The sequence below is a fragment of the Neovison vison genome, chromosome 1 (assembly GCF_020171115.1).
Source record: "Neovison vison isolate M4711 chromosome 1, ASM_NN_V1, whole genome shotgun sequence".
Classification (NCBI taxonomy): Eukaryota; Metazoa; Chordata; class Mammalia; order Carnivora; family Mustelidae; genus Neogale; species Neogale vison.
Genome location: NC_058091.1, coordinates 119,922,937 through 119,950,016, shown reverse-complemented (window position 1 = coordinate 119,950,016; position 27,080 = coordinate 119,922,937). Strand labels below are relative to the sequence as shown.

Below are 27,080 nucleotides of genomic sequence, written 5' to 3'. Positions count from 1 at the left end.
GGCAGGCAAATCTAAATCAGTGAGACCAGCTAGCACCATCCTCCATGCACATACCAAATAATACTAACCAAGGAACTCATGTCTGTGCTCTTGGATTGGATGATCTACAAGTCGAGAACCAGCATCATTAATTGTCGATCAGAGATTCAGTATGAAGATCCTCTTTCGTAACAGATTGCCTACATTTGAACTGTTTTAAGTTGAGTACTTTAAAGGTTTGATCTAGTTGTTTGTGAAACATTTTTATAACACCCGTACTGTGAGGCAGCTCCATATTGGGCATGATGCGCACACATCTCTAAGACTTTTGGGACAAATGTATGTCTGAGCATGTTTAGGAGCTGAGGGAGTGGAGTGAAGATGATTATAAATTAATCTGGTCCTTATTACATCACAACTTGTTGTTGTAGATTTGAAGGAATTCCTTTACCTCTCACCACTGAAATGAAGGCTCTGTGATCTTACGGTTATTTTAATTCTGAACAATGCTGTCATTCTACGGACAGCTCAGGCAGCAGCATCTCCTGGTAACTGATGATAGGCTAGAAATACAGCAGTTGATTGGAGAAGTAGTCTGCATAGTCTTATAACTAGAGATGCCTTTGATAAAGTAAAGGGAATTGGAATTTAAATTTTATTAAATTTAGAATTTAATTAGCCTGAATGAAAAGGTTTTCAGGATTTGGCACCTAAATCTAGTGGCATCTCCAGAATACACATAGAGAAAGGGACTTAGGGGCTCCTGGGTGGCTCAGTGGGTTAAAGCCTCTTCATTCAGCTCAGGTCATGATCCCAGGGTCCTGGGATTGAGCCCCGCATGGGGCTCTCTGCTCAGCAGGGAGACTGCTTCCTCCCTCTCTCGCTGCCTACTTTTAATCTCTCTCTGTCAAATAAATAAATAAAACCTTTAAAAAAAGAGAGAGAAAGGGACTTAGAGGACATGATCTTTGTGGATTGATGGTCTTGAAAATTCCTTTGCATAATACTTAACCTAAAAATGTGATAGAGCCAACTGTCAAAATCAAAACATTCACAGAGCTGAAAGATTGATTAAGGATGCAAAGTCAGCCTTGGAACAACCACTCTGCTTTAGAATAATTCATATTTTATGTGAAATGGTGTTCAATCACTTACTTCTGGTACCCTATCTGATTTCCTTATTTTATTCAAGAAATAGCCCTTTATTATTCATCTTCTCCTGCTTTATCTGAAGAGGAGATATGAGAAAACTTGGCTAATGAATACATCATAGGTGTCCAGGAAAGACACACTGTAGTAAAACGATGAGTTACATCCTTTCATGTAACCATATTTTTTAAATATATAATCCCACTTTTAGATAATTATTACACATTATATTAGATAATTTTTAGATAATTATTACACATTAAATTAATACTTTTAGATATTTTTAGATAATTATTACACATTATATTAATATGACTCTAATATCTCAGGTTCAGAATAGATCTTAAAGCACAACTATCTAAAATTCTGTATTAATTCACAACCAAGCCTTGCTGATAAGCAGTCTTTCTTTATATGCCTTAATATTTCTCCTGAGAGAGTACTCACCGTGCTGCAATGAAATGACTAAAATTTATTGGGCAATTCTTGAGTATTTGAGTTTGTACCTAGGATTACACAAGGGCTTTTATATGTCCTAATTTTATTTAATTCTCACATTATCTCTGTGATTTGAGTACCCTTTTCATTTCTACCAATGCAGGGAATTAAATGATGAATGGAAGTTAAACTTTGGCAAGGATGCAAGGTGAGTAGATAATGCCTTCCAGGTTGAGCCAAGTTATATGAAGTCCAAACTCCAGAAGGTTAGTTCTTACATTACACCTCACACTCAGTTTCTGAAGAAAGTAATGCCCTTATCATGGAACTGTTTTTAGAACCTTATGCATAAACATGCAAAGCAATGGAACCACTTTTAAGAAATGACAGCATTTTACATAATTTGTGACATCTACTGTGTATGAATTCTAGATCCTCTAGAAGATTCCTTTCATCATCATCCTCAATTTCATCTGGAAATGAAAAAAATTGTATTTATCTGATGTAATGGCTCCCACATTTCCCACACAAGTATCCTTCCTATTAAAATGAACAGTGGTTCCAAATTCCTAAATCCAAATTATGTTCTCAATATTTATCTTACATTCCTTAACATAAAGCAGTACATGTTTGAACATTTCAGAATAGCACAAACATGGTATCTCACGTTGGAAAAACATTTCAACTAAACAGAAGTTTAAAATTTTCTGGTAGAGTTGGGGTAGAAGTCATTGTTGTCCCTGGATCTGAGAAGAAACTATGTCCTAGATCCAGTTACAATTCAGTGCCATGGGAAGTTGTGAGATTGCAACTTATGTTTAACTTGAGAAACAGTAAATCATAATTTATTCAGAAACTAACTGTGGTGTGTGATATTCTGTGAAAACCAGACTCAGGTTCACCTTAGATTATGGGATAAAAAGAAAGTTATTCTATGTCAAGAACTTTCTGAAATACAAAAAGAATGCTATCAAGATTTTCATATAAATTTGACATAAAACTTACAAATCATACAAATTAGTTTTAAAAAGAATGAGACAATGACTATGACCTAAATTCTGCCTGTTGTATACAGGTACGAGTAATAAAAATGTATTGCTGGATGTATTACATATATTGCACTTTTTGTGAATATTACTGCCATATACAGAGAGCTCAGGTAAAGCAAGGTAACAGCTGTCACCTAGCCAGCAATCCTGCAGGTGATCTTGAGGATGAACCTCTTCACTGGAAGCAAGAGGAGAAGGAATCCTGCTCAACTTCTGCTCTGTCAAGGAAGGTCTTATTTCCTTGGGAAAAGACAGTTAAATTAGTTTCCAGAAGAATATGTTGATCATACAGAACTTCAACAGTCTCTGCTCGTGAGGTATAAGACCACAGATTTGTTTTTATGGAATGAAATCAAAACACTCTCGACAATAAGCAAGTGACATCGGAAGTAAGGACTTTTGTTGGACAACAAACAGGTTGAAATTTGTAGCATTATGGAATGAGTCCTACCAATTTTCACACAATGGAACTCATGTGTAGTAAGCCTGAAATGTTGCAATACATCTGGGAAAAATGGGTTCCTCACTATCGGTAAGTCATAGTTAGCATAGTGTCTGTCACTTGTCCAAGTACTCTCAAAATCTTCTCTGTAGTTCTCAGAAAGCTACCACCACTAATATGGAACTAAGGGGAACAGCAGGTCAGTGGTCCCTTTATCTAAGGAAAAATATAAGTAACTAAGTAAATAAATAGTACTAATTTCTTCTTACCGGAATACATTTTTTCAGAGGACCTGTGCTACTTAGAGGTCTTATGAGCACAGAGCTGACTTGATAGGACGTTTTCCAGTGTAATCTCCGTGATGTCCACCAATGACAAAGTGTGGATGGAGTCAGGCTTCGCCATGGTGCTACCATCATTCTACCATGTCTACCAAGTCCGTTGACACGGCTTCCACAACTCCTAAATGTCCCTCTTTGACTCAACTCATCTGTGTTTTATAATACTTTTTTTTTTAAATAACAGACATTTATTTTCTGATTTCTTTAAAACAACCTTTTTTTAAAGAAACAGAATGTTTAACATTGAGTGGTTAGTGAGAATAATAGAAATGCTCATAGTCTCTCCATAATAGTACATATAAGAAATGTTTTTAATTTTCTTTCCTTTTCTCTAGGCATAAACTGTGCTGTGGCAAAGTAATTTTTTTATATACTACAAGCACTAGACAGATTATTTTTCAAAATTCCAACTTGATTTCCACTAACAACTGCCTGGTCATTCCAAGATGTGTGCTGGAATGTTGTCTGTTTTTTTCAAAATAAAGAGTAAAACCTGCTAGCAATTATTTTACTAATAATCTACTCTTACAGTTAATTAAGTTTATACCTGAATATGTAAACTTACTATATACCCTTACTATATATTAAAGTAAATTTACTCTACCCTTTGTCTTGACATCTTTTTCTACAGGGTGTGCCTGTCAAACAAAGCAACCGTTTCAACAATGTAGACCAATTTGGAAAACTTTGGAGCATACATCCCTCATTAATATCCCTAGCATTCCTTTTTCGTCATACATTTACTTCATAGGTTATACAGGAAAGATAAAGGAGTGAAAGTTGTCAGTACATATTCATCTAGAGATGCAAAAGAAGATCTGGGTGCTACAGGTAATCTGTCAGTGTCCACAATTCAAAAGAAGTCTGGTCAGTTGTTTAAACAACAAAGAGGCCAGTTAAAAAAAAGAATATCTAAACTGTGGCTACATTATTAACTGTAGGAAAATGCTTTCTAATAACCACAACAAAAAATGACATTAGGGCCCTTAGAAAGGCTAAGCTTCTCCAGAACAGCTCCTTATTGCTTATCTAAATTATTTTTTAAATTTAATTCAATTAGCCAACATATAGGACATCATTGGTTTTTGATACAACATTCAATGATTCATTAGTCATGTATAACACCCAGTGTTCATCAAAATTTCTAACCTATGAAAAACACAAAAGCATAACAAGAACCATCTCTACAGGCAATTGGTTCTCCCACATAAACAAAATACAGACCAGCTGGTTTATTTTCTTTCCAGAATGGGAGTTTAACATTCAATTAGTTTAACTGTCCTAATTTCCTTCACTACTATTGCTGGTATTAATTATAATATCCTTAAACATGACTGTGTTCTTTTCAATGATAGTTTTATGGCCTTGTCACTTTAGCTCCTCAGAAACAAACTTCTTATTGTTTTCTTACGCAGACATTTCACTGGACTGTTTACCTAGATAGGCTTGGAGGGTGTTTCTGGTTGCTCTGTTTATGACTTAATGGACAGAGTCACTATCATGACAAATAGGTGTTGGTGAGGATGCAGAGAAAGGGGAACACTCACGGACTCTTGGTGGGATGCAAACCGGTGCAGCCACTCTGGAGAACAGAATAGACGTTCCTCAAAATGTTAAAAATAGAACTGCCCTATGACCCAGCAACTGAACTTCTAGATATTTACTCAAAGGATATAAAAATACAGATTTAAAGGGATATATGATGTTTATAGCAGCATTATTAGCAATGGCCAAACTACGGAGAAGCACAAATGTCCATTGACTGATGAGTGGACAAAGAAGATATGGTTTATATAAACAATAGAATTTTACTCAGCCTTTGAAAGTATGAAATCCTGCCTTTTGCAACAATATAGATGGATCTAAATATATTGTTCTAAGTAAAATAAATCAAAGAAACACAAATACCATATGATCCCATTCATATGTGAAATTTAAGAAAAAAAAACAGATGAACATATGGGAAGGGTAAGGGGAGAAAAAAAGGACAAAGGGAAACAAACCATAAGAGACTCTTTTTTTTAAGATTTTATTTATTTATTTGACACACAGAGAGAGATCACAAGCAGGTAAAGAAGCAGGCAGAGAGGGGGTGGGGAAGCAGGCTCCCTGCTGGCAGAGAGCCCGATGTGGGGCTCGATCCCAGGACCCTGAGATCATGATCTGAGCCAAAAGCAGAGGCTTAACCCACTGAGCCACCCTGGTGCCCCCATAAGAGACTCTTAACAATAGAGAACAAGCTGCAGATTGATGGAGGGATATGTGTGGAGCTGAGCTAGATGGGTAATGGGTATTTATTTAATATAATACTGGAAGTCCTTTCCTGAGCAACCAGACAACAAAAGAAATAAAAGACATCCAAATCAAAAAGGGAGAAACCAAACTTTCACTGTTCACAGATAACATGATACTCCATATAGAATACATAAAAGACTCCACCAAAGAACTGCTAGAACTAATACATGACTTTAGTAAAATCACAGGATACAAAATCAAAGTACGGAAATTTGTTGCATTTCTATACACCAATAATGAAGCCACAGAAAGAGATATCAGGAATCAATTCCACTTACAATTGCATTAAAACTGTAAGATACCTAGGAATAAACCTAGCCAAAGAGGTAAAAGATCTGTACTCTAAAAACTATAAAGTACTGGTGCACCTGGGTGGCTCAGTGGGTTAAGCCTCTGCCTTTGGCTCAGGTCATGATCTCAGGGTCCTGGGATCGAGCCCCGAATCGGGCTCTCTGCTCAGCAGGGAGCCTGCTTCCCCTTCTCTCTGCCTGCCTCTCTGCCTACTTATGATCTCTTTCTCTCTGTCAAATGAATGAATAAAATCTTAAAAAAAACTATAAAGTACTAATGAAAGAAATAGAAGATGACAGAAAGAAATGGAAAAACATTCCATGCTCATGCTTTGGAAGAACAAATATTATTAAAATGTCTATATTACTCAAAGCAATCTATACATTTACTGCCATCCCAATCAAAATAACACCAGCATTTTCACAAAGCTAGAACAAACAATCCTCAAATCTGTTTAAACCACAAAAGACCTCAAATAACCAAAGCAACCTTGAAAAAGAAAAGAAAAGCTGGAGGCATCACAATTCCAAACCTCAAGTTACATTACAACGCTGTAGTGATCAATACAATTTGGTACTGGCACAAACACAGATACACAGATCAATACAACAGAAAAAAATACCTAGAAATGAGCCCACAACTCATAGTCAATTAATCTTTCACAAAACCAGAAAGAATATCCAATGGGAAAAGAAGTTTCTTGAAAAATAGGTGTTGAGAAAACTGGATAGCCACATGCAGAAGAATGAAACTAGACTACTTTCTTGCACTATACACAAAAATTAATTCAAAATGAGTGGAATGCCTAAATGTGAGACAGGAAACCATCAAAATCCTCGAGGAGAACACAGTCAATAACCTGTTTGACATTGGCTGTAGCACCTTCTTTGTAGACACATCGCTGGAAGCAAGGGAAACAAAAACAAAAACATAATATTGGGACTCCATCAAAATAAAAAGTTCCTGCACAGCAAAGGAAACAATCAACAAAACTAAAAGGCAACCTATGGAATGGGAGAAGATATTTGCAAATGACATATATGATAAATGATTAGTATCCAAAATATATAAGAACATACACAGTCAACATCCCAAAAACATATAATCCAGTAAAGAAATGGGCAGAAGACATGAATAGACATCTTTTCAAAGAAGACATACAGATGGAAGATAGACACATGAAAAGATGCTCAACATCACTCAACATCACGGAATTACAGATCGAAACTACAGTGAGATATCAGCTCACACCTGTCAGAATAGATAAAATTAACAACATGAAGCAAGAGGGATTGGCAGGGATGCAGGATGTTGGTGGGAATAAAAATTGGAGCAGCCGCACTGGAAAACAATATGGTTTCCTCAAAAAGTTAAAAATAGAAGTACCTTATGATCCAGCAAATGCACTAATGGATATTTACCCAAAGAATAGGAAAATACTAATTTAAAGGGATACATGCAAGCCAATGTTTATAGCGGCATTATCAACAATAGCTAAACTATGGAAGAAGCCCAAATGTCCATTGACCCATTGACTGATGAATGGATAAAGAAAATATGGTATGTATATACTTTGTGGTATATATATATATATATATATACACACACACACCCCATATATATTTTTTACATATATTCCATTATGTATCACACATTACATATATCACACTATATATATCTATATACGTATAGATATGTAGCTTCATATGTATATATGTATATATATCTATATACATATAGATATGTACATATGTATATATATCTATATACATATAGATATGTATATATGTATATATATCTATATACATATAGATGTATCTATATACATCTATCTATACAGATGTATATATGTATACATCTATATACATATAGATGTATCTATATATATATACACATACACATGCATACATATAATGGAATAGACTCAACCATAAAAAAGAATGAACTCTGGCCATTTGCAACAACATGGTTGAAGCTAGAGAGTATTATGCTCAGTAAAGTAAGTCAGTCAGAGAAAGACAAATACCATATAATTTCAATCATATGTGGAATTTAAGAAACTAAGGAAATGATCAGAGGTGAATAAAGAGAGGGACAAACCAAAGAATAGACTCTTAACTACAGAGAATAAACTTATGGTTACTGGAGAGGACCTGGGTGGGTGGATGAGCTAAACAGGTGATGGGGATTAAGGAGGACACTTGTGATGAACATTGGGTGTTGTATGTAAGTGTTAATAAACTCTACATCTGAAACTAATATTAAACTCTATGTTAACTAACTGGAATTTAAATAAAATCTTTTTTTTAAAGGTAGTGGATGAAAGAAAAAATGTTTGGAAGAAAATACTGATAAATACAATAAAGCCAAAGATAATAGAATTACTGTGCATACCCTTACCTTTAGGTCTGAAGTTTTCGGGGACTGATTAAAAGAAGAAAGTATAATGGATCATGAACGTTCTTGTATCTTATCAAGAAAAGCACATTAGTTATCCAATAGATTCCTTATATGCTTTGAATTAAAATTTTCATGGGTCTTTATTATGGTCACAATAATAATATGGAAATGTTGAAGGGCCACACAACTGTTTTGGAGAAGTGATAGAAACATTTCACAATGGTCATATCTCTTATTAGCCCATGACAAAAGATTAGCATATGACATGAAAATGTAATTCAGTGAAGACATGTGATAGCATATTCTATTTTCCCAAGTCTGTGATGAAGAGATAATTTTCTTCTATAAGGATGACATTTATTAAGGTATTCTATTACTTTTAACATTATGTTACATGTGTATTGCCATACAATTTAATGAGATCCAAAACTAAACCTTTCAGTAAAATATAAATTTTGAAACATAACTGTGATTGGGCTCCATGTCTATGATTATCTTATTAGGTGGGTTACATCCCAATTAATACAGTATGTGAACCTTGATTACAATGAAATACCTATAAGTGGGTGAGAAAAGAAAAACAAAGCAACATATTTCTCATCTATTTTTCTGTATGTGATAGCATTTTTCCTTCAGTTGAACACAGGTTTAGTGTTATATTTATGTTAAAAAGTAACAGCCATAGAATTAAACTATATAGTCTTATTATGATAGTGAATAAAATCAGTTCAATCTTTTTTTAGGTCAAAAAGAGAGAAATTCATTGAGAAAGAAGTGCTAGGCAGGGAGGAGCAAGATGGTGGAGACCTAAATATCATCAGGTCCCAGGAGTTCAGCTGGATAGTTATCAAACCATTCTGAACGCCTACAAACTCTACAGGAGATTGAACAGAAGAAGAGCAGTAATTCTACGAACAGAAAATTGACCACTCTCTGGAAGGTAGGACAAGTGGAAAAGAGAATCAGAAGCGATATATGAGAAGAAAGACCACAGGGAGAGGGGTCAGCTCCCAGCAAGCTGTAGAGCAGTGGAGCACAAAATCAGAACTTATAAACATTCGAATGCACATGCCTCTTTGGACTCTACATTTGTATCTTTAGTGTAATACCCAGTAGTGTGATTGCTGGGTCATAGTGTAGTTCTATTTTCAACTTTTTGAGGAATCTCTGTACTGTTTTCCAGAGTGGCTGCACCAGCTTGCATTCCCACCAACAGCGTAGGAGGGGTCCCATTTCTCTGCATCCTGGCCAACATCTGTCATTCCCTGGCTTGTTAATTTTAGCAATTCTGACTGGTGTAAGGTGGTATCTCACTGTGGTTTTGATTTGTATTTCCCTGATGCCGAGTAACATGGAGCACTTTTTCATGTGTCTGTTGGCCATCTGGTTGTCTTCTTTGCAGAACTGTCTGTTCATGTCTTCTGCCCATTTCTTAATTGGATTCTTTGTTCTTTGGGTGTTGAGTTTGAAAAGTTCTTTATAGATTTTGGATACTAGCCCTTTTTCTGATATGTCATTTGCAAATATCTTCTCTCATTCTGTCAGTTGTCTTTCGGTTGTATTGACTATTTCCTTTGCTCTGCAAAAACTTTTGTTCTTGATGAAGTCCCAATAGTTCAGTTTTGCCCTTGCTTCCCTGGCCTTTAGCGATGTTTCTAGGAAGAATTTGCTGCAGCTGAGGTCAAGGAGGTTGCTGCCTGTGTTCTCAAGGATTTGGAAGGATTCCTGTTTCACATTGAGATCATTCACCCATTTTGAGTCTATTTTTTTTTTAAATTATTATTTATTTATTTATTTATTTTCAGAAAAACAGTATTCATTATTTTTTCACCACACCCAGTGCTCTATTTTTTTGTGTGGTGTGAGGAAATGGTCAAGTTTCATTCTTCTGCATGTGGCAATCCAATTTTCTAACACCATTTGTTGAAGAGACCGTCTTTTTTCCATTGGACATTTTTTCCGGCTTTGTCAAAGATTAGTTGACCATAGAGTTGAGGGTCTATTTCTGGGCTCTTTATTCTGTTCCATTGATCTATGTGTCTGTTTTTGTGCCAGTACTTTACTGTCTTGATGATGACAGCTTTGAAATAGAGCTTGAAGTCTGGAATTGTGGCGCCACCAACTTTGGGTTTCTTTTTCAACATTCCTCTGGCTATTCAAGGTCTTTCCTGATTCCATATAAATTTTAGGATTATTTGTTCCATTTCTTTGAAAAAACTGATGGTATTTTGACAGGGATTGCATTAAATATGTAGATTGCTTTAGACAGCGTAGACATTTTCACAATATTTGCTGTTCCAATCCATGAGCATGGAACATTTCTCCATTTCTTTGTGTCTTCCTCAATTTCTTTCGTGAGTACTTTATAGTTTTCTGAGTATAGATTCTTTGTGTCTTTGGTTAGGTTTTTTTTTTTTTTTTTAAGATTTATTTATTTATTTGTCAGAGAGAGAGAGAGGGAGAGCGAGCGAGCACAGGCAGACAGAATGGCAGGCAGAGGCAGAAGCAGGCTCCCCGCCGAGCGAGGAGCCCGATGTGGGACTCGATCCCAGGACGCTGGGATCATGACCTGGGCCGAAGGCAGCTGCTTAACCAACTGAGCCACCCAGGCGTCCAGGTTAGGTTTATTCCTAGGTATATTATGGTTTTGGGTGCAATTGTAAATAAAATCAACTCCTTAATTTCTCTTTATTCTGTCTTGTTGTGATATACAGAGATGCAATTGATTTCTATGCATTGTGTTTATATCCTGCCACTTTCCTGAATTCTTGGATGAGTTACAGCAGTTTGGGGGTAGAACATTTTGGGAATTATACATAAATGACCATATCATCTGCAAAGAGTGAGAGTTTGAGAGTTTGACTTCTTTTTTGCTGATTCAAATGTCTTATTTCCTTTTGTTGTCTGATTGCTGAGGCTCATCCAAATATCTTTTGATGATAGCTTTAAAATCCTTGGAAGACAATTCTGACATACATGTCATCTCAGCATTGCTGTCTGTTGATTATCTTTTTTATTAATGTTGAGATTTTTCTGGTTTGTGTTATGGTATATATTTTCTTATTACATCATGGACATTTTGAGCTTCGTGTTAAAGGATTCTCTATCTTATTTATATTTGTTTTACCCTGATGTCATGATACCAGTCCAGGAAAGGAAGTGGGATGCCACCACCTCTTTATTGCCAGATATGTTTGAAATTCCAGGTTTTCCACCTGGCTCCAGTGGTACCCATGTGGGAGGAGTGCCTTGGGACCTCAGGGTGGATACAGAAATTCAGGCTTCTTACTAGCCCTCTGCTTGCACAACCATGGCTGGATAATGAGGGCCACCTTTTCACTGTTCAAACAAATCTTTCACTAGCATTAGTATAGTAGGAGTGCCTCATTATAGCTAGGTGGGTTGAAAGTCTCAGCTTTCCATCAGGTCTCTTCTTACCAACCCTGGAAGTGAGGAGAGGGCTGTGTCATTACAATCTTGTTCGGCAGAAATTCAGGCCTTTTGTAGAGATTTCCCTAGTGCCACAATGTGGATGTGACCTACTCTCAAAAGACAGTGGTTAAAGACTTGCGTCCCTAGTAGGTTTCCTCTGACACACTCCCAGTGGGTTTCTGGGGTGCCTCCTTACAGCCAAGTTGGGTGGTAGTCTATGCTCCTCACTCAGCATTTCCTGCTTAGGTCAATCGGGAGGCACAGATTTCTCTGTGCATTTGACTAGTGTAGTGCGGTTATTACCTACATGTTCTGCCTTGCTAGGCCTGTCCTTCACTGTTCCTTTGGGTAAAGAAAACATGCTTTTTTTAAGGGTATTTTTGTCTGTGCTTCTTGGTGTTTCCTGATTTCCAGTTTCTCTAGCAACCACTCCTGGATATATTTGTTAAAATATACACACACACATGGAAATTACCACTATATTACTGATCAGTTCCAAGGTCTGTAGCTAATCTGCCTTCTTTTCTCCACCTTTTCCAGTCTTCTTCTCTTTGTCTTAGCTGTACCAATCGGAGGAATAGGAAGAATTGTATCTACTCCATCTTTCCCTAGAACCAGAAGTCTCTCACCACAATATTTTAATATCTCTTTGACATATTTGAAAATACTAGGCACCTATCCTGGGGTATTTATGACAGGTTTATTTCATGTAAATTAAATTTGGTAACAAAAAAGCTAAAAATGGGGGGGCAGATAGGAGTAGAGTAGGGGTCCCTGGCTTGCCTCAATCTAGATAGCTATTAAGTTATCTTAAATACCCCAGGAATTGGCCTGAAGACAGGCAGAACACACTCCACAACTAAAGGTAGAGAAGAGGTCACATCAGAGAAGGTAGGAAGTGGAGGGATAATGCTTGGGAGAGAAAAAGGCTGTGACTGCTGTGGAGGGGACAGAGCCCCACTCTCAGAGAAAGTTTAAAGACAGACTAAGACCCAGGGAGCACACAAGGAAAACAAATCCCTATAGCAATTGACTTGGCAAGCAAGAGTGCCCAGGGCTCCTGAATTTCTACAACTACTGAAGACCTGAAGGGACTTTAAAGTCAGTAGTCATGACTGGGAAATAAATCCAAATAGATCACCAAAGAAAATCAACAAGCCATGAAAAAAAGAAAGGAAGGATCAGAGAAAAACTTCAGAAACAACTGCAAAACAAATAACCAAATGACAATAAAAACATATTTGTCAATAATAACTTTTAAAGTAATAGAATAAATGTTCCAATCAAAAGACATAGGGTGTCAGAATGAATAATAATAATAAAAAAACAAGTCCCATCTACATACCACCTACAAGAAACTCGTTTTAGACCTAGTCACCTGCAGACTGAAACTGAGAGGATAGAGAAATATCAACCTTGCAAATAGAGTCAGAAGAAGGCGAGAGAAACAATACTTAAATTGTACAAAACAGAGTTTAAAACAAAGTCTTTAACAAGAGACAAAGATGGACATTATATAATAATAAAGAGGACAATCTAAGAAGAAGATATATCAATTCTTAAAATTTATACACCCAGCATAGAAGCATCCAAATATATAAAACAGTTAATAACAAACATAAAGGAATAATTGATAATAACACAATAGTAGTAGGAAACTTTACCAAACTACTTACACTAATGGACAGAACATCAATGAGAAAATTGTTCAGCAAGAAAGCGATGGCCTTGATTGACACACTGGACCAGATAGACTCACCAGGTCTATTCAGAACTTTCTCTCCTAACACCAGAATACACATTATTTTGAAGGGCTCATGGAGCATTCTCCAGAAGAGGTCACATATTAGCCCATAAAACAAGTCTCAACAAATTCAAGAAGGTCAAATCATACTATGCATCTTTTCTGACCACAACACTATGAAATTAGAAATCAGCCATGAGAAAAATTCAGGAAAGACCACAAAGACATTGAGATTAAATAACATAATAGTTAACAATAAGTGGGCAAACCAGGTAATCAAAGGACAAATTAAAAAGCACATGGAAACAAATGAAAATGAAATCACAATGGCAAAAAATCCTATGTGATGGAACTTCAGTGCTTCTAGGAGAGAAGTTTATAGCAATACCTATCTACCACAAGAAGCAATAAAAATCTCAAAGAAACAACCTAACCTTACACCTCAGAAAGCTGAAACAATAACAACAAAGAAAACCTAAAAACAGCAGAAGGAAGGAAATATTAAATGTTACAGTAGAGGTAAGTGCTACAGAATGTAAATAAACAATAGAACAGGTAAATGAACCCAGGAGTTTGTTCTCTGAAAAACAAATTGATAAACCTCTAGCCAGATATATGAAGAAAAAGAGAAAGGACTCAAATAAAATCAGAAATGAAACAGAAGAAACAATCAACACTGCAGAAATACAAACAATTAGAATATAATGCAAAACTACATGGCAACAAATTGAACAATGTAGAAGAAATGGATAAATTTACAGAAACATATGACCTACCAAAACTGGAATAGAAATAGGTAATAAATTTGAACAGACTGATAACCAGCAAAGAAATTGAATTGAGAGAAAGAATGAAAGAAGAGAGAAAGAAAGAAAGAGAGAAGAAAGAAAGAAAGAAAGAAACGAAGGAAGGAAGGAAGGAAACAAACAATGCTCAAAAGTTCAGGACAGATGACTTCACAAACACGAAAAAATATTTAAAGAAATGTTAATGCCTATTCTTCACAAGTTATAAATATTCACAAAATATAAAAGACAAGAAACCTTCCAAATTCATTCTATGAGGCCAGGATCACTGGCCTCAGGATCACCCAAAAAGAGATGAAGACAACACTGAAAAAGAACTACAGGCCAATATCCCTGGAGAGCCTGATGCAAAAATTTTCTACAAAATACTACCAAATTGAATTCAACAACACATTTAAAAAAATAATTTGCCACAATCAAATGGGATTTATTCCTGCGTTGCAAATTTGGTTGACTACTTGCAAACCAACAACATGATACATCATATCAGTAATGGAAAGGATAAGAACCATCTCAAAAGATGCAGGAAAAGCATTTCACAATATCCATTCCTGACAAATACTCTCAGCAAACTAGTTCCAGAAGGAACATACCTCTATATAATAAAAGTCATTTATGAAAATCCACAGCTAACATCATCCTTAATGGGAAAAACTAAGACCTTTCCCCTAAGATCAGGAACAAACCAAGGATGTCCACTCTCATCACTTTTGTTTAACATAGCACTGGAAGTCCTAACCACAGCAATCAGACAACAAAAAGAAATAAAAATATCCAAATGAATAAGGAAGAAGAAAAACTTTCACTATTTATAGATGACGTATTACTACATGTAGAAAAAAACAAAAGACTCCACCACAGAAATTGCTAGTAAATTTGCAAGATACAAAATCAATGTATAGAAATCTGCTGCATTTTTATATACTAATAATGAAGCAGCAGAAAAATAAAATCAAAGAATCAATTCCATTTGCAGTTGCACCAAAAACAATAAGATGCCTAGGAATAAACCTAACCAAAGAGGTAAAAAGCCCATATTCTGAAAGCTCTAAAACACTGAAGAAAACAATTAAAGACAGCTCAAAGAAATGGAAAGACATTCCATGCTCATGAATTGGAAGGATAAATATTGTTAAAATGTCTAGACTATTAAGGCACTTGTGAGGCTCAGTCATTAAGCACCTGCCTTCAGCTCTGGTCATGATCCCAGGGTCCTGGGATCAAGCCCTGTATCAGACTCACTGCTCTGCAGGAAGCCTGCCTCTCCCACTCCCCCTGCTTGTGTTCCCTCTCTCTCTATGCCTCTCTGTGTCAAATAAATAAATTCTTTTTTAAAAAAATGTGTACACTATCCAAAGTAATCTGCACATATTATGTGATTCCTAACAAAATACTAAGAGTATTTTTCACAGAACTAGAGCAAGCAATTCCTTAAATTTATAGGGAACCACTAAATGTCCCAAACTGCCAAAACAATCTTGAAAAGAGGAAAGCAAAGCTGGGGGGCATCACAATGCCAGACCTCAGGATATATTACAAACTTGTGGTGACCAAAACACTATGGCACTGTCACAAACATTGACACACAGATCAATAGAACAGAACATGCAGAAATACCCAGAAAACCGAGGAATAAATCCACAACTTTGTGTCCAGTTAATCTTCAACAAAGCAGGAAAGAATATCCAATGGGAAAAAAAGACAATCTTCAAAAAAGTGTGTTGCAACATGCCAAAGAGTGAAACTGGACTGTACCATACTCAAAAATAATTTCAAAATGGATTAAAGACCTAAATGTGAGGCTTCAAAACATTAAAATCCTAGAAAAGAACACAGGCAGTAACCTCTTTGACATCAGCTATAGCAAATTCTTTCTCGATATGTCTCCTGAGGCAAGGCAAATGAAAACCAAAACAAAAGTCTATTAGGACTACATTAAATGAAACCTTCTACACAAGGAAGGAAACAGTCAACAAAACTAAAAGGAAACCTACAGAATGGGAGAAGTTATCTGCCAATGACATATGCAATAAAGGACTAGTATCCCAAATTTATAGAGAACTTATGCAACTCAGTACCCCAAAACCAAATAACCCAATTTTTAAAAATGGGCAGGAGTCATGAATAGACAGTTCTCCAAGTAAGACATCCAGATGGCTGAGAGACACATGAAAAGGGACACCATCGGAAATGCAAATCAAAACTGTAGAGAGATATCACCCTCACACCTATCAGAATGGTTCAGATAAACAACATAACAAACAATTTGTGTTGGACAGGATGTGGAGAATGGAGAACCCTCTTACACTGTTGGTGAGAAAGCAAACTGGTGCAGCCTCTGTGGGAAACAGTATGGGGTTCCTCACAAAGTTAAAATAGAACTACCCCTGGGATCCAACAATTGCACTACTGGGTACTTACCCAAAGAAAACAAAAACACAAATTCAAAGGGATACATCCACCCTGATGTTTATAGCAGCATTACCTACAATAGCCAAATTATGGAAGCAGTCCAAGTGCCTACCAACTCATAAATGAATAAAGAAGATGTGGTATATATAAAATGGAATATTATTCAGCCATTAAAAAGCATGAGATCTTACCATTTACAACAACATAGATAGAGCTAGAGAGCATAATGCTAGGCAAAATCAGTCAGAGAGAGACAAATACCATGTGACTTCATTCATAATTGGAATTTAAGAAACAAAACAGATGAGCCAAGAGGAAAACAAGAGAAAGGGAGACAAACCAAGAAACAGACTCTTAAATTTGGAGAACACATGTGTTTACCAGATGGGGGTTGGGAATGGGTTAAATAGGTGGTAGGGATTAAGGAGAGCACATGCTGTGATGAACACAGGTTGATGTACGGAAGTGTCGAATCCCTACATTGTACACCTGAAACTAATGTCACACTGTGTGCTAACCAACTGGAATTAAATTAAAAAAAAAATAAAAGCTAAAATAAAACCGTAAACATGAGACTGATTATATTAAAGCTGTAAAAATATGCAATTTGTTTGAAAAATGTCTTGTAAAATTATACATTTATTTATTTATAAGATAACATAGTTTATACGTGTAATATATACACATTCCCAATGGACACACACACACCATTCACGTACACACGTATGTGTACAGAAATAAAAGAAATAAAACAAAAACTGTTCAAGAGCCAGTGGATGTACTTACATTGAACATTCAGAGTCCCATGATTATCCTGGCCACACTGGCTCTCAGATTCACTCAGTAGGATGACAGACAGGAATCAAAGCGTGCCAAGGGAGAGGCATCAGAGGTTTCTCTTCATGGGACATATTCTTGAAAAAGTCCATAATGCAGTCCAGGTGCTAGTGTCTGCCCACCCATTCACAAGTGACGGTTTAGGTAGAAGGAGATGAATTTACACCTATGGGAGTGGAGTCTCCCTGGTTTAACACCCTCATCTCCCTTGGAGCCAGTCCCTCTGATCATACCTCCATGGGCATAATTTCCAGATGTGATTACAAGGGGTCAGAGATGGCCATACTGGGTTCCCACCATTAGCTATAGTTCATCAGGCATTCCTCCCCAGCATGTCACAATTTACCAAGCAAAGGCCAATTTTAACACAGGCAATATTGTCTAAAAATCCACCTGACATTCTTCTTTTAAATTTGTCTTGGCGGGGGCTGGGTGGTTCAGTGGGTTAAAGCCTCTGCCTTCGGCTCAGGTCATGATCCCAGGGTCCTGGAATAGAGCCCCGCATTGGGCTCTCTGCTCAGCGGGGAGCCTGCTTCTGCCTTTCTCTCTCTACCTGCCTCTCAGCCTACTTGTGATCTCTGTTTGTCAAATAAATAAATAAAATCATTTTTAAAAATTGGAAATGTAAAAAGGGTATTAAACATATACTTGTTAGAATGAAAATGATTTATAGTGATTTTTTTCTTTTTTAAACATCACGTCATTTTCCAAATTATAGGATTTATTTTATGTATGGAATCTAAAACAAATGAACACACAGGAGTAACAAAAGGGGAGAAACAGACTCATAAACACAGAGGAAAAACTAGTTGTTGCCAGAGGAGGGAATGGGGAGCTATGGGTGAAATAAGTGGGGGGATTAACAGGTACAAATTCCGGTTATAAAATAAATAAGTAACAAGGATGAAAATTACAGCATAGGGAATATAGCCAATAATATTGCAATAACATTGTGTGGTTGCACGTGGTTACTACACTTCTCTTAGAGAGCATTTCCTAATTTATATAATTGTCAAATCACTATGTTGTATACCTGAGACTAATATAATATTATATCTCGACTTCAATTAAAATTTTGTAATTAAAAATATTTTAAAATTCTCAAAAAACAGATTATTTCCTAAAAGAACATTCCATTTTGTGTGCTTAGCAAGAAACAAACAACAACAACAAAAAACAAATAAAAGCAGAAAACATGGGGATACTTAAAGGTTTTCTATTGCAAACCATTTAAACAACCTAATTACATCAAGCACACCTGGGAATTTTTCAGTATGTACTTGTGGAAAATATTAGTTAAAGCTTCTTGAATTAAGATCTTTGATTTTCAACAAGGTCAAAGTTCCCTTAGATACTATTGACCACAGAGGGAAGCCTAGTACCACTTTCACTGTGCTTTAGGGAAAAAAGGGGAAGGGCGGGGGAAGACATTTGAGAACATTTGAAATATCCCCCTATAAGCAGTGTCAAGAGAAAACAAGTGTCTTCCCCTCCTGAGACTGCATTTCCTTTTGGAGTGATTTTAATGTTTTCAATGGGCTTATTCTTGGCCCTACATATTGACTGCAGGGTGCAAGACTTGTTTGAGAGCACCACTGTACTCACTGCTCATGGGGGACCTTGACCTAAGGGGTTTTTTAAAACCCAGGTTTCCTAGAACAAATTGTTAATACTGTTATTATCTAGAGAAATTGATGGTACAATTTAATATACCCATTATTAGTGGTATTTTTAATTGGTGAGAGAGAAAGACTATACCAAAAAAACCTTTCAGTAAAACCAATAGCAATCTTCTGGCCTATTTCTATCTTTTCTTTCTACCTTAAAACTTTTAAAGTTTTAAGAAATCCAAGGTATGTTAGTTTATTCTTTGTCGTCACTCCTGGTTTTTCAAAAGCATTTTACAGTATTGACTCCTCATCATTATCCCATCTGCCTTTGACGTGCCATTTATCCACTCCTGTACCCCCCTGTCCCACTGTGTTCACGGACCTTGCCCCCTCACACTCCATGCTGGGCCATACTCACTTCCTCCTTACAACTTCTATTTTCATGTAAAAATTTCCTTCATTCAGTTAGGACATTCAGACTTGAGACCTTAAATCAGTACGTTTTTTTCATCATTTTCTAGTACCTTACCCAAACCTAGCCCAACAGCAGGCCTAGTGTTTCATTCTTCACTTTCTGAACTTCTCATCTTCATGCTTCCTGTCTCTTCTTAAATTCTCTGAGAGTTTTGCATGTCCTTGGCTAATGATTGCTAACCAAATACATTAAATAAATCATCTTCAAGTTTCAGTTTCTTACTATGACTCACACCCATTAGGAGAGAGTGAGTGTCAGACACGGTGCTCTGTAGACATTCTAACGCTCTGCACACGTGAGCAGAGATCACGCTCAATGGGTCCACATTTCTACAGAATGCTGCATGTGCCCAGAGTCATGGTGGCAGGAACTCGTGCACTATTGTCTGGACTCGGTCAGTTCTCTAAACCCAAACCCTAAATTCCTTCCTGACAAGAAGCAGGGTCCCCACAGAAAGCTGGGTATGGTCCTCCGGAAGAACAGTCTTCAGTGCTAACCGGTTCTATGTGGCACATGTCCCAGGAGTCGATGTGCTTTGTTAACTTAGCGGTACACAAACTACTGTAAGCACAACAAGAGCACAGGCCTGGCTGATCCCTCTAATACCAATTTTCCTCAGGAACAAAGCAGGAGACTTAAAGTTTGAAAAAAAAAAACTCAAGTTTTAACAGACAGACTGTTGCATCATGCTTGCTCTAATAAGAGCCATGTTGTGGGCGCCTGGGTGGCTCAGTGGGTTAAGCCACTGCCTTCGGCTCGGGTCATGATCTCAGGGTCCTGGTATTGAGTCCCACATCGGGCTCTCTGCTCAGCAGGGAGCCTGCTTCCTCCTCTCTCTCTCTGCCTGCCTCTCTGCCTCTCTCTCTGTCAAATAAATAAATAAAATCTTTTTAAAAAAAAAACAAAAACAAAAAATAAGAGCCATGTTGTAAGTCTACTCTCTCTATGACTCTGGAAGAAAAATTGGGTGAAGAAACATAGCTCACATTGCTGGTTCTATGTTCATTTCTTTCACTGTATTAAAGTTATGGTACATGTGGCTAATGGAGGGCAACGTTCTATTTAATGTCTATCTTCTTTCCTTAATCTCACCTAAGGGGACTTTAATACAGAGACAGCTATGGACTTATGAAACGAGTCCTTACCTGTTTTGCAGAATTTTAAAGTGAGAAAAATACGTTTCCATTATTCTCATTCCACTGACCAAATGGTGGTCAGAGAGTCGAGGAGACAGCTTATTCATGATACCTGTGGATAGATCTGTGCTTAATTATGAATTCTATCCTCTTTCCCTAAGATATGTGGGAAAGGGAGGAACTTACTTGCCTGAAATGTGGTGAAATTATTTTCTAGGAGGACCAAGAGTTTGCTTTACCTGCCAGGAAGTTGGGTGACTGAGGACAATGGAATTTGTTCCTGACCCCGTGCAGGAAACCAGAGGGAATGGCAGATGGACCTGCTTGTTGGTGGCAGATCCTGGAAAGGGTGGCCATGTGGGGAAACGGTCTGCACTTCCCGAGCTATAGGCACAAAGGATCTTTCAGTGTCTCCTACACACAGACAGAGGCTGTGAGGGAATTTGAAGGGCCTGAATAACCTCACATAACAGGAAATCTCTGCTCTGAACATCATTCAGTCTCAGAGAACAAATATTACCTCCACTAAGACATCTCCTGTTTTCTCCTCTTCCTCCCTCTCTCTGAATCCACCCCAACTAGAACTGAGTAAGAAGATGCAAACTCACCTCTGCCTGCAAAAAATTCCAGCAGGGGATAGAAAAGGATTTATCTTAAATCAGATTGGGACTATTGATGATTACACTGTTCCAAACCATCTAATTGCTGAATTCAGATATGCTTGTGCAACTTACAGGAATTTTAGAATGGTCTGTTCATTAAAATTTAATAAATAAATCATGCGGTATGCTATACTGCCTGTATACCAAGGACAATAGTTCTGCTAATGAGTGTGTGTGTGTGCACACACACGTGTATCTGCATGTTCTTACTCACAAACATTACCCAAGCAGTGAAGGATGATTTCACAACTCCAGGGCCTGTAAAAACAAAACAAAAGACAAAACCCTCAGAGCTTTCAAAATTCAGGTTTCAGATCTAGGTGAAGAGAGAACAAATAAAATTCACAAACTGCCACTCTCCCAAGTTAGAGATGAACCCAAACACTCCAGTCCCTTCATTTACCCACAACAGGTTAGAAAGGCCAATGATCCTACCACTCTAGAACTTTTCTTGATAACAGCAGTTGATACTTTTCACTCTGATAGAAATTTATTTCTGCAAGACTAGCTTCTGTCTGCTCTCAAGATGGGAAGGAGAAATGAAACAGAACAAGTAAAGCTTCTTATAGGGAGCTTTGGGAAGGAAATATCTGGATCAGTATCTCTCCCACCCCCCTTCCCCACCCTAACACCCTAGCAGCTCTGATAGGAAGTTCTGAGGGCTATGGGGGGAAAGGCAAGGAAGAGAAGCAAAAGGAAAGAGCTGGAGGTTCCTGAAGTGAGGTCCCAGACATGCCCTGGGTGCATGTGAGAACTATCCATTTCTAAGGCCTCATCAAATACCCCAATAAGTATTCTCTCTGGGTTTGGTGTGCCCCTGCGGAAAGAACCTGAGCGAACCATGGTGGACAAAAATAGATGATATAGATAGAGGATATTAAGATATAAATATATTTTCATTTAGCAACTTAAAAAATTCCCATTAACAAAGAGCCTGGGTGGCTCAGCTGGTGAAGAACCCAACTCCTGATGTCGGCTCAGGCCAGGATATCAGCGTCCTGGAATCAAAGCCCATGTCTGGCTCCCCGCTCAGTATGGAGTCCACTTGAGATTCTCTCCCACTCTCACTCCCCTTCCTCCCTTCATGTACATACTCTCTCTCTGTTTCCTTTATTTATAAGTAAATAAAATTATTAGCTTCTCTGTCTTCTCTGTATTGTAGGGAATAGAAGTTAAGAGTATTACAGTTCCCTGGCTCTCCTTCCCTCAGGATGGGGACATGCCTTATCCACTGCCAGTGAAAGTTAGTATTATGGGATTTGGGAGGTGGCAGGTAGGCTGAAGCCATCTCATGCAGTGGACACAAGGGCATCACAACAGGAGTCTTGGCAGCAGCCTTGTGTTGCCAACACAGTCCTTTCTCTGGGGCTCTGGAGGAGATGGGATGTTGGTAGTGCCTTCCCACAGACTGCTGACCTCTTGGAGATAGGGGACTGCATTGATCTGTGCTCCTCCAGGCTTCCTAACAATTTAAAGGTATAATTCCCCAAAATGCAGGCAAATTATAACAAACAATTCTATGTAGAGTGTCTTACAGGATCTTCTATTTTCAGACTGAACTCTGACTAGTACAGTGGCTCCTCTCCATCTGATGTCACTGAGAAGGTGACATCACAGGTGCCCTCAGAAATCCCCTCTGACTTAAGAAGCTGGAGTATAGGGACAGGGGACCATGAGTAGTTTCTGGACAGGAAATTCTTTCCTGTCACAGAGAAAGAGAAATGAAAGTACTTTCTATTTTCCCAAATGTAGTAATTTTGAAGAGAACCAATAACTGCTTTAAAAATAAGCCATATCATAAGTTACTAAACACCACCTTGGGTTGAAGCTGCTATTACAACATATTAAAAGTTTTCTATAAAAGGCCTCTATGTGTACCATACATTTACTGAGAGCACCTTTTAAGAGCAACAAGCCTAAATCATAGGACCAGATTCTCAGCAGAGACTGATATTGTAGAGCCCATTCCTTTGCCTCAAAGAATTGTATTCTTTAACAATCTTAGCGCAAAAATGTGTTGTGGGTCTCTTCCAAGTGACCTAAAAGTCAGTGTCAGAGAATCTTCAAAGCCCTTGGAGGTGATCAGTCAATAATGTGCAATATTTTTCCCCCTCATGATTTGTGAGGGCAGCTGTGGGGCAGGATAAAATCTCAGAACAACAGTGTAGAAAATGAGCATATGTGTCATGACCGATATTAAGCAGTGAACTCACCATTTGAACAGCTGCCTTGCTGCCAGGTCTCTCTGTATTTGAATTATTCAGATTCCAGTGCTTTCTATGTGTGGTTTAATTTTCCTTTTTCCTGCAGTGTTCCTTCAGAAACATGAAGGTCAGAGTAGCTTAACGTTCAGTTTTTCAATAATGAACACCAAATGAATTCTTAGGATCAGAACTTCAGTCATTTGTGACATGAGGAGAACTTTCATAATGTTATGACATGTGGAAAGTTATGATAAAGCCCTCTTGCAGGTTTTAATCTCTAACCTTCCCAATAAAGTGAGCTCTGCCCAATTTAGTCCACCCTATTCATCGATCTGTGACCTCACATGAGATATGTCCCCAGCAGTCTCCTCCAATCTCTGGTAATACTTAAGATGGTAAGGATTACAGTCCACTCTTTCCAATAACCATTACCTATGGTGTATCTACCATCTTTCTCCAGCTTTGGGAGTGTTGACACTTAGAGTTTCTCCTCTGATGTTCTCTCATATAGCACAGTGCCAGGAATACCCAACTTTTGGGCCGAATTGGCCATCTGGGATCCTAGGACACTGGAGGACAAACCTAGAGCAGTAAGAAGCTTCTGACATGAAACTCTGTCATCCACTGCTGCCAAGAATCAGGCATTCTCTAGAGCAGGACAATCTATCTTCTCTTTAGGTGATTTATTATTCCTTATTTCAAGACCACAGCTGTCATAGCACATAGGAATGACCTGTCATTAGCTCTCACTTTTGAGTGTTTCTATCATTCTATTCTCACTATTAAGTTTCAAGTACATTTCTATCTAGAACTTGGGCTGGGATGGAAGAGTTGGTGAGTGACTTCCCAACCTCCTCAAGAACATGCTTTTCTGTGTTTTTATTTGGTTACATGTTTATTTGATTGTTTAAGAACTTTACTTCTTTATGTAATGCCTGAAGTAGTTCTGATCCCGAACCACTTATAAGAACCCTTTCCTTAGTAACAGATGTGTCATCTCAAACCTTCTTTCTGATTGGCTGGAGCTCAACTGATTTGAATTCTAACATCAGATTCTATTCTCTTTCCTTCCAGTTTTGTCAGTTCTACCCCAGTCTTATGCTCTACTGACCCCCATCACAGCACTCCCCCCACCCCCGCAAATAGCCAGAAATGGAGTCCTGGGGCCAGGATTATTTATCATGGCTTTCCTGATGGGTCCTCAAGAATCCTGGGCTATCAAAGATAAGTGCTGAGAGAAGCAAAGCTAGGGATGTAAGTTCTGAGAGCACTGGAGAGCTGAACTGTAGATATTTGCAAAACAATCTTTGGAGTTGAAATAAAAGAAAAGTGTGACAGGTATTGTGTGTATATAATCTGAAAGTATAATAAACTATAGTCTGGAGGAGTTCTGCCATTACAAACTAAAGTCAGTCACATTTAGTTTAGAAGAGTGAGAAATGATTTCATTGATACAATTGACTTTGAATAAGCCAAATTTGAGGTGGAAATATTTTCTGAGAAATATTATCAAGCTACCCACTGGGTTTCAATTTCTCGTTGTGGAAAATTAGTGTAATAAAAAATGTAAAATCTTTTGTGGGCATTAAATGATAAAAAGTACAACATTCTCTGCTCCTTTCTGAGCTGAATACATGGTAGTTGATTTTTGGCATGTGAATCCTGTCAGCATATTTTGAGCACAGAGTTTATGTTTGACTTCGACGGTGATGAGATTTTCCATGTGGATATGGAAAAGAAGGAGACGTGATGGCTGGAAGAGTTTGGATGCTTTGAGAGCTTTGAGGCGCAGGGTGCCTTGGCCAACATAGCTGTGGACAAAGCTAACCTGGACATCATGATAAAGTGCTCCAACCACACCCCAAACACCAATGGTACCTCCTGCACTCCTAGACTAGGGAATCCTAACTTTGAAATAGATGCTTCAGCTGGTTGTGTTACATTATTATAACTGACTTCTCCTCCCAGGGGCCTAGCCTATCCATAAGCAAGTGCCTACTTGTCATGTCACAGACTCAAGAACTTTATATGAGTTTGTTCCTTTCCTGATGGGCTCACACCTTGTCCCTGCCACCAACAGTCACTCACACAGTCATTGCCCCTAATCAATGCTGGAGGAACCAGGAATGAAATCATCTCCAGTACCTAAAATATCCTTCTATCTCTTATACCATAACACTGGTTCCAGTTCATGTGAGAGAGCATCAGAGATAGGCCTCTGAGACCATGGATGGCACAGATTCTCAGGGCAGAGTTTCCACTGCTTTTTCTGCTTCAGTGGGAGGGAGAGGAGCTAACCTAAGCAGAGAAGGCTAATTGCTGTCCTCTGTCTCCACTACCTCCAGAGGTGACTGTGCTCTCAAACACTCCTGTGGAACTGGGAGAGCCCAACACCCTCATCTGCTTCATTGACAAGTTCTCCCCACCAGTGATCAATGTCACGTGGCTTCGAAATGGAAACTCTGTCACCACAGGAGTGTCCGAGACAGTCTTCCTGCCCAGGGAAGACCACCTTTTCCGCGAGTTCCACTATCTCCCCTTCCTGCCCTCAGCCAACGATGTCTATGACTGTAAGGTGGAGCACTGGGGTTTGGAGGAGCCTCTTCTCAAGTACTGGGGTATGGACCGTTCTTCATTCTCCTTTCTTTTATGATTTCCTCCTGTGACGCATGGGTCTGATGCTTTAGGACCCAAAGTCCCCTAACTTGTCCATAACAATTGTTATAACTTCTATTCCCTGTCTTCTCCCATTATTCAGCTCTCCCACTTTTTTTTTATAAATTTTTTTATTTTTTATAAACATATGTTTTTAACCCCAGGGGTACTTAAGTGGGTAGGAGAAGAATAAATGAAGCTCTCCTGCTTTTTAATCTGTGTTCCCTTAAGGCATCATTCTGTCTTCCTCTTATTTAATTGATGAATGACTATTCTTTTGACTATGTACTCTACATTTGGTTCCAAGTGCTACTCCATACCACAGTCATTACTTCCATACTGTAGTCTGTATTATTTTTCCCCAGAGTTTGAACCACCAACCCCTCTCCCAGAGACAACCAAGAATGTGGTGTGTGCCCTGGGCCTGGTTGTGGGTTTGGTGGGTATCATTGTCGGGACCATCTTCATCATCAAGGGCATGCGCAAGGCCAATGCTGGCGAACGCCGAGGGCCTCTGTGAGGCACTGCAGGTGGGTTTGATGTGGTCAGAGGAAAACATGGATGGAATTACCCAAAGGAAGGAAACACATTGGGAAGAAGGATGTGTGATGTCTTTAAAGGAAAGTGACAGGAACTCTTGATTTATCTTTGCTAGGACAGAATCGGACATTAGCATCTAGCTTCAAGGTCCCACATACATTCCCATAAGGGTGTTCCTACACC

The 27,080-nt window shown here is 38.1% G+C and overlaps 1 protein-coding gene across 1 annotated transcript; it reads left to right on the top strand.

Annotated features, from left to right (window-relative positions):
• Positions 1-78: 78 nt before the first annotated feature.
• LOC122904655 (HLA class II histocompatibility antigen, DR alpha chain) lies at positions 79-26,877 on the top strand. Its single transcript, XM_044245742.1, is given in 7 exon segments — positions 79-167; positions 1,730-1,774; positions 4,150-4,229; positions 24,777-24,930; positions 25,383-25,576; positions 26,039-26,320; positions 26,723-26,877. Coding segments are annotated over 7 exon segments (999 nt in total).
• Positions 26,878-27,080: the final 203 nt, after the last annotated feature.